This window comes from Apaloderma vittatum, unplaced genomic scaffold, assembly GCF_000703405.1.
Source record: "Apaloderma vittatum isolate BGI_N311 unplaced genomic scaffold, ASM70340v1 scaffold24994, whole genome shotgun sequence".
Classification (NCBI taxonomy): Eukaryota; Metazoa; Chordata; class Aves; order Trogoniformes; family Trogonidae; genus Apaloderma; species Apaloderma vittatum.
Window position 1 is genome coordinate 7,065 of NW_009711337.1, and position 7,824 is coordinate 14,888.

The 7,824-nt window shown below is 48.7% G+C and overlaps 1 protein-coding gene across 1 annotated transcript in view; it reads right to left on the reverse strand.

Annotated features, from left to right (window-relative positions):
* Positions 1 to 1,981: 1,981 nt before the first annotated feature.
* DNAJC7 (DnaJ (Hsp40) homolog, subfamily C, member 7) overlaps positions 1,982 to 7,824 on the reverse strand; it is an 8,640-nt gene continuing 2,797 nt past the window's right edge. The window contains exons 5-13 of the mRNA XM_009867622.1: positions 7,608 to 7,726; positions 7,323 to 7,476; positions 6,406 to 6,570; positions 5,230 to 5,321; positions 4,037 to 4,110; positions 3,479 to 3,625; positions 3,085 to 3,237; positions 2,542 to 2,604; positions 1,982 to 2,276 (exon numbers count right to left, since the gene is read on the reverse strand). Of these exons, the coding sequence (XP_009865924.1) occupies positions 2,239 to 2,276; positions 2,542 to 2,604; positions 3,085 to 3,237; positions 3,479 to 3,625; positions 4,037 to 4,110; positions 5,230 to 5,321; positions 6,406 to 6,570; positions 7,323 to 7,476; positions 7,608 to 7,726 (1,005 nt within the window). The 3' untranslated portion in view covers positions 1,982 to 2,238. The remainder of the gene's footprint in view (positions 2,277 to 2,541; positions 2,605 to 3,084; positions 3,238 to 3,478; positions 3,626 to 4,036; positions 4,111 to 5,229; positions 5,322 to 6,405; positions 6,571 to 7,322; positions 7,477 to 7,607; positions 7,727 to 7,824) is intronic.

Sequence of the window (7,824 nt, forward strand, 5' to 3'; positions counted from 1 at the left end):
GTGCCCGCTCACAGCTCGGCACCGCGGGCAGAGGGGAATGCGTGTTCGCCTTCCCCTTGAATCACACAACAGCGCTCCTTAGAAAATCTTGGCACTCACCATATTACTGTTTAACTACCTTAGCTCATGCATTCACGTACAGCTTTATCAATATCTGGTGTATGGGATTTCTCGGAAGCAAAGCCATTCCCGTCCTGCCCTCCGAGGGAAGGTCTCATTCCAAGTCTGGAGAGAAGGAACCCTGTGGTGCTTAACTGGGGGCAGGGGGAAACAACAGTGATATTAAAAACCGCTGACACACACAGGACACGTCTCTGCACGGTGCTAAAAGACTGAGAGAAGTCCGAACTGTACAGTCATGTCAACACACACAAGACAAGACATAATGAATCCAGAATGCCGCACTGAAGTCCTGTAACCTCTGATTTACAAGTGCCACGGGACCTGGAGAAGCGTCAAGATGCATAGACCAGTATTTCAATTCCCCAGCTATTTGCTGACTCAGAGTCTGAAAGACACCAGGACCTTATTTTGCTCTCCGTGCAATCTGGGTAAGTCCATCACGTTACACCGACACGAAGGACGTTAGAAAAAACGACGCAGAGTCTGGTTTTGGAAATATTACTCGGCATCGGCTCATTTTAAAAGCTGACTTTTGAATAAGTTATAAAACGCTTTCTCTGTTCTGCAGTACTAGAATTGAAGCCCTTAAATCTTCCCTCTATGAAAGCAGATTGTCAAAAGCTCTGACAAAGCACAGCCCCGGGGCCGCAGTGCTCAGCGGCAGCACCACCACACTATCGCGACCGCTGGAAACGAAGCCACCCGCGACCCCGTCCCCGTGAACGGGGCGAGCGCGGCCCTCGGAAGGAAGACGAAGACGTCAGCACCCGACGCGATCACCTCGTGCAACGAACCCACCGCGGCTTCTGCTCCTGCAGCACGAGTGCAATCGGCGCTGGGGAACAGGGTCGGGGTCTGCAGGGAAGCCCCTCGCGCCCGCCCACCCACCGCCTTGGCCGAGCAGCGGCTCCGAAGGGGTCTCCACTCTTGACAAAAGGGAAGAGCTGTGGAAGCAGAGTCCTCCCTGAGCCGAGACCCGGCTGGGACACGGCGACAGGTCACCCCGCACAGCCGGGACGCGGCAGCGCAGCCCCACCGCGCGCCAGAGAAGCAAGCGACAGGTTGGCAGCTCGGAGCTCAACCTTGCCTCTCCTTGCTTCTTTGGACTAGTAAATTACTCCTAGTTGAAAACTACTCAAGTAGTTTAACGTATTTGTACAGTTCCTGTAAACATGACGAGAGTGCGCTGCTGCCCGCACACAGTCACCGCTTGCAACTATTAACCTGAATTTTACTTTGCATCTCTTCAGAGCCAGAAAGAGCTCATCCACATTACGGATCAGTAACACTAAAACAAACATCAAGCCCAACAAAAATCAAGTTTTAGCACAAATATTAAATGTTCAAGTGGATTAATTAAAAAAAAAAAAGTATGGTGAAGAAATTCAGCCCAGAGCAAATTCAACATTCCCTTAAACAGCACAACTCTTGGAGCAAAACCACAAAGCCCTTAATTCTAGCTGCACCACAGGGAATTCTCACATAAGCTGCTCTTTTAAATCCAAAGAAGCATTTCTCTGATACAAAATTATTAAGCTCACACATTATCATTTAAGTTAATGCCCAAGTGTACTGTTCTGGTAGAACCATGGCAAAAAAAAAAAAGACAAAAAAAGACAGCTGGCAGGTAAAACGCAATTGTATGAAACTTGATGAGTCTTGGCAATATTTTCAGAAGATTAATATAACTTACAAGTTACCACAAACGCCAGACATGCTGCCACACTGCACTTGGGAGCCAACTAAAAACAAAACAGGAGATCACTTCACTCTCTTACAGGTCAGGATTCCGGGAGGACTCCGGGGAAATCCTTGCTGCTGCGGTGCAGGAACAGTCTGAAAGTACGGGCCAGCATGGAGGGACCAAAAGATTCAAAGCTTTATTTTTTTTTTTCCTTTTTAATAAAGTTAACAGTAAAACAAAATTCACAAGCCTTCCCCTCCCCGAGCTGGTTTCCTCTTCACACACAACAGCACACAAAACAGAGGTCTCCAACCGAGAGAAATGAAACTGTTCTAAGTACAACGAGACATGATGAAGGAAGGAGTCTAAGTATGTCCGTATTCAAGGTTAAAAGAAGCAGATCAGGTACGTGGGGGGGTTGGTTTTGTTTTTTAGCCAAACTGGAAAAAGAAATTTCCAGGCCCAGAAGCTGAAAAAGAAAACAAAAGACATTAGCACTTTCCAGATTCAGAGACAACACAGGAAACCAGCACCCTGCAGGCAAAGCCGCTCGGGGTGAGACGTTCGCGGGCAGTTCCAGCAGCTGATCCCCAGCGAGGCAGAGGGGAGCGCAACAACACGTGAGGAGGCAGAGCTGCGAGGAGGAGGGTGATCCGTGCACGAAACTCAGCTGTCCCGGCAAGCGATTTCTGTACTTACATCTCCAAAGCCGACAGGAGAACACTCCCACCTACCTTCAAAACTGAAGCCGCCTGGCCCACCGAAGAAGGCCTTGAAGATATTATTTGCATCAAAGTCTACGGGGAAGAGAAGGAAATCGTGAGCTGAAGTGAAACACCCAGTTGCGTTTCTCACAGGTTAGAAATCGTCACTTAATTCTACAGGCAGACAAAGAGCTACAAACAAGCAGCCTGCTCACTCCGTGCACGGCTCCGCAGCAGCAGCGGAGCACGGGGCCACTGACCAGCAGAAAACGGGTGAAGGCAGTTGTCAGAGAGAATTTCAGTCACGGGGCAACCCGAGAGTTCTGGATAAGCAGCACACAGGACCCACCATCGCTCTACTCTGCTGTTTCAGGCCTCCTATGACAGGCTCCTGCCTAAGGGCAGCGGCTACCTGCCGGCTCGGCCACAGCGATGCCCGGCTGCTCGTAGCTTCAGACCCAGTCAGTTCATAGAACTATCACCAACGGCAGGTTTGATTCGTAGGAGAGAGCAAACTCTAGACTCTAATCTTTTCAAAGGCTGCCAGGGCAGAACTCCACAAGGAACACTCACCTCCCATGTTCAGTCCATCCTCTTCTAGATCCTGCCCGCTGTCGTAGCGGGCCTTCTTCTTGGGATCTGACAGGATGGTAAAGGCTTCCCCCACCTCCTTAAATTTCTTCTCCTCTTCCTTCTGTACTTCAGCGCTTGCCCCACTGTGTCGGTCTAGAACACAAAACCAAGGAGGAAAGAAGCTTTTACTTTCGGGTGTAAATGGGAAACACCACACACTCCCAGCTCCTGTCGCACACGGATTTCAGATCTGCAGGGTCAGAGCTGCTCTTTGTCCAGAAGTTCCCTCCCCTCATTTATTCCTGCCCCCAAGCGACGGCTGCTCAGGGCACATGCATGGAGCGAGGGGATCAAAGCCGCTGCCCATGCTCTAAAACACACAGATTGGGGATACCTGGGTGATGCATTAGTGCTCTTTTCCTGTAAGCCTTCTTGATCTCGTCTTCAGAGGCGTTTTTGTCAACTCCGAGGATTTTATAGTAGTCTTTCCGTTTGCTCTTTTTCAGTTCCACCTGTGCGTTCTTTAGAAGCTGCTTGTGTTCTGGAAAGAAGCGCAACGCCAAAGGAAAGCGGCTTTAGTGTCAGGCACAGCCTCCTCCTTCAAAAGAGGACGAAGCCCAACGTGTGCCATTGCCCTGGGTTACTCTGTGCCTTTAATTTCAGGCCACTAAAAAACCGAAGTGACAGTTAAGAGCCAGAACCACAACCAGAGATTCTGCATCTAGTGCACTGCTCCAGCTACAGGAAAAGCATTCAGTGCTGGGAGAGAAACCAGATTCTGAGACAGACATGTCAGACTGCTTCTGAGGACTTTTCCAGTAGCGTCCTGCTGGGGTAAAAGGCTAAAAATTAGAACATATTCTCTGGGGGGAAAAAAGCAAACAAAAGCAACAACAAAAAAGTCCTAGTTAAGGGAAACACACGCACACACACAGAGTGCCAGCACGCTCACCTTTTGTTTTTTCCGTCTGGTAAACCTTTTCATAGTCTCTTACGGCATCTTCGTACTGTTCTGTGTCCATGTAACTGTGGAAAGACAGACCAGTGACCAAGGTACACATGACAGGAAATGTCAAAAGGGGGCTCAGGTATGAACTTTCTGGGGGGATATGAATGAAGATGTGCCCTGGGCTGCGGAAAGAGCAGTCATTAGAGGAACCCCCAAAGGGCCACGGCTACGCTGGCTGGAAGCCCTGACACCTGCTACTTGTGGGAAATCCTGGCACAGGAATCCGTACTTCGGGCTCCACGTGGAGACCGCAATCTCAGCTGGCAGCACAAGTTCTACTTTAACGATCTGATAATTACTTATCCAGCAGCCGCAGGAGCTCATAGCAGCCAGGAAGGTTTCACGGAAGCTGGTGCAGCGCCGCACACCGGCAGTGCTGGCGAGAAGTGACAGTCCTGGCACCCCAGAGGAACATGTTTCAGCCTTACTCCCATATTAACTACCTACTGTAATTTAGCAATTACCGAGATGAGAAGAACGCTGAGGGCTGTAAATTAAAATGAATGCACAACAGGAAGGCTGCAATAACAGTTCTGGTTCATCTATAAGCCAGGCAGCTTTGTACCAAACTGGAGAATAATCAGTATTGAGGAAAGTAGCAAAAAAATCCATCATCAGAAGAGAGCTTTGACTACTTCCCTGCCTGGGGCCAAGTTACAAAGGAGACACACAGACCCCAACGTGCTTTGCACAGCTCCCTCAGTCTCTCTGCTCCACACTGTGCTATTATCCGTGGCCGAGATAGGACCAGCCCCAGCTGACTGCTCCTTTACGGGACGCAGGGCAGCCCGTTTCAAAGTCTAGTTTGTTGGAAGCCTGAAGAGCCATGCCAGGATAAAATCTCAGAGCCCTTCTGGAAAGGAGAAGCTCCCTGGGACAGGACGCCTAACGTCAGTCTATAAACACAGCAAGTGAAGCTCTGGAACAAACCCTGCGCAAACAGAGCCATGAGCAGGCTGCACAGAGCTTCCCCGGCTTCTCCTCAGTGTGAGGAAGAGGAAGAACATCAGCAGCCCTTCGGACACAACCTTTTATTCAGTTAAGCGACAGGTTTGTTCCCCTGTCACTCAGGGCTGTCAGGAGGAGGCTCCTGCCCACAAACCGGCTCGGCACGTCCCTTACAAAGGTTCACTCACCACTGGGCTCTCCTCAAGTACGCTTTGATATACGTGTCGTCCAGCTTCACTGCGTTCGTGCAGTCATCTATTGCTTCTTCAAGTTTCCTAAGCTACAACGGCAGACAGAAGGAATTCCAATCAGAGAACAAATTCTTCTAAGCAGCATCACAGTTTTAGGCAAAAGAAAGGTGCAAAGAATCTTGGGAAAAAAAAAAAATTATCTCACTGTTTTGTGTCTGAGTCTAGGAAATTTTTTTCCAATCCCCTCTAAACACAGAGCTTCTGCTCCACATCAAAAAAAAAAAAAAAAAAGGAAGCTTGGCTAGTGAAATGGTAGAATTATATGATGGTGCTTCTTGAAGAATCACACTTGGAAACAAGGGTCTTCCTGAGAATGATCTGAAACCCAAGTTATTCTGTGTCCAAACTAATTCCCAGACAGGAAAGTGAACTTAAAGACTTTTAACAGTATGTGGTTTTAGTGTTTTTGTGTGTTTTGTTTTTTTTAAACAAAAGCACACTGCTTCTTTTCAGACACAAACAGCCATGTAAAATACCCATTACTGCTGCTCAGCCCACTTGCCAGAGCAGCCTCTGTCTCTCGCCCAAGCGGGAGGGCTGAGCGCCTCGCTGACAGCACAGCGGGCACTGCCGCCGCCACAGCCGAGGAGGAACAGCCTGGAGGAAACACGGGGCACCAACGGGAAGCCCCGTCACAGACCGGCTGTTTCTTTGGGTAGCGCGTGACTGAAATGCAACAGCAAATCTGGAAAAAGTGTCCAGGGTTTTTAAACTGGGTCATATATTTTTAGATCAAAAAAAACCCCAAAGCAAAACAGACAATCTACAAGGAGGATAAGAGAAGAAATCTCCTCATTACTGGGAAGAAAACAAAGAAGGATAACTTTATGCTGATTTAGATAAGGCTAAACTACATTCCTCCTCTCCCTCCCACTCTATGCAAGCCAAGCATTTGAGTGTTGTTTCTTCAGGAGTCAACTTTGTTGGCTGTTTGGAACAGATCCAACCATTGTGCAAGTATAAAAACCTGAAACGTTGCCTACAGCACTAGAAAGATCCAGCCGCCCCAGCAGCCAGAGGAGCCTACGCTTCCCAGAATAACTGAACTGCAATTTATAAACTACGCTGTGAGCAGCACGAGGAAAGACGACCTGCCAGGTGACCACCTCTTACCTTTGAATTAACCGTCCCCCGGTTGCAGTAGAGTTTGGCATTTGTTTTTATATTATTTGGGTCTATTCCTAGTGCCTCTGTGTACAGTTCATACGCTAGTTTGTAGTTGCCTTCTTTGAACGCTTTATTCCCATCTTCTTTCTTTGCTTTAAGTGCTTTGGCATTCTGAAAGAAAAAATAAGTGGTTTGGGGGTGCCGAGAACCTTGCTTTGCTGGGTGAGGGTACCCAAACACAGTAACTGCCCTAATTTGGTTTCAGACATCGTTACAGGACATGGAAGTCACAGCTTTGCTCTGCCTCTGCCCCAGGAGAAGCACCAAGGAACAGCCAGGGCTGGCACCGGGCGCTCTCCATGAGAACAAAGTTTGCCTCACGTCTGAGATGAGAACAGGACAGCAAAGTAAATTTTGTATTCCAAAAAAAAAATGGGAATGGAATCTCACTTTACGAGCTTACACCCATAAAGAGATTTAAGAAGTCGGTGAAAGAACTGCAGCAGAGCAGAAACGAGGGAAGGAGCAACATGAAAGGAGGAGTGCTCAAACACGAGCCAGCCTGTAGGCACTAATATTGAATCTGAAAGTCAGAAGTTTTTAGAACTGATAGACCTAGTCTTGTTGCTCCTCTACCTGATCAAGGAACAAAGGAGACTGAAAAGGAGGCAGTCTTCAAAGCAGCACGGTCTTCTGAGAAAGAGCTTCCAGCAACTCAGCTTTAGCTAAAGCAGCAGCTGAGTGTCTTTGGGAAGAGCTGGACTTGCTACCGGAGGTCTGGCGAATGGTGACGCTTAGGGAGGGAGAAGGGATGATCCAGCAGAACCAAGTCAGGTGTTTGGTTAAAAACCAACCAAACCAAAAACCCAACCAAATTCCAACCTGGTAACTTTGCAATCTCCTCCCCAGCACCCACAACTTACTCGGCAGGCGAGACACGCTTTCTCGTGATCAGGAGCCATTCGGAGAGCTTGGACAAAGAACTGCACGGCCTTCTCGATGCAGTCCTCGTAGTACAGGCAGAGACCGCGGACGTACAGAGCGTCTGCATTTGTCGAGTCCATTCGTAAGATATCACTGTGACAGATATTAACAAAAATGCGATGTTTCCCTATTCCAGTTTCTTTCCCATCTCCTCAACTCTTCCTCCGCTGAGATATTTTGTGTTGTTATCAGGACACCCCCCCAGCTGGACCGTGGATGCTCACCTTGCCACAGACTGTGCTTCTGGGTAGCGCCCCAGCAACGCCAAACACTCTGCCTTGAGGATTTTGAACCGGTGACAAGCGGGAGCAAACTCCAAAGCACGATCCATGCAAAATACAACCTGGTGTGAGAGGAAACACAAATGTGAGCACAGCCAACAGCCACAGGCCGGGTTTGAAAGGCTGCATCATTTCCACGCTTGAAACTTCGCACTTGTCT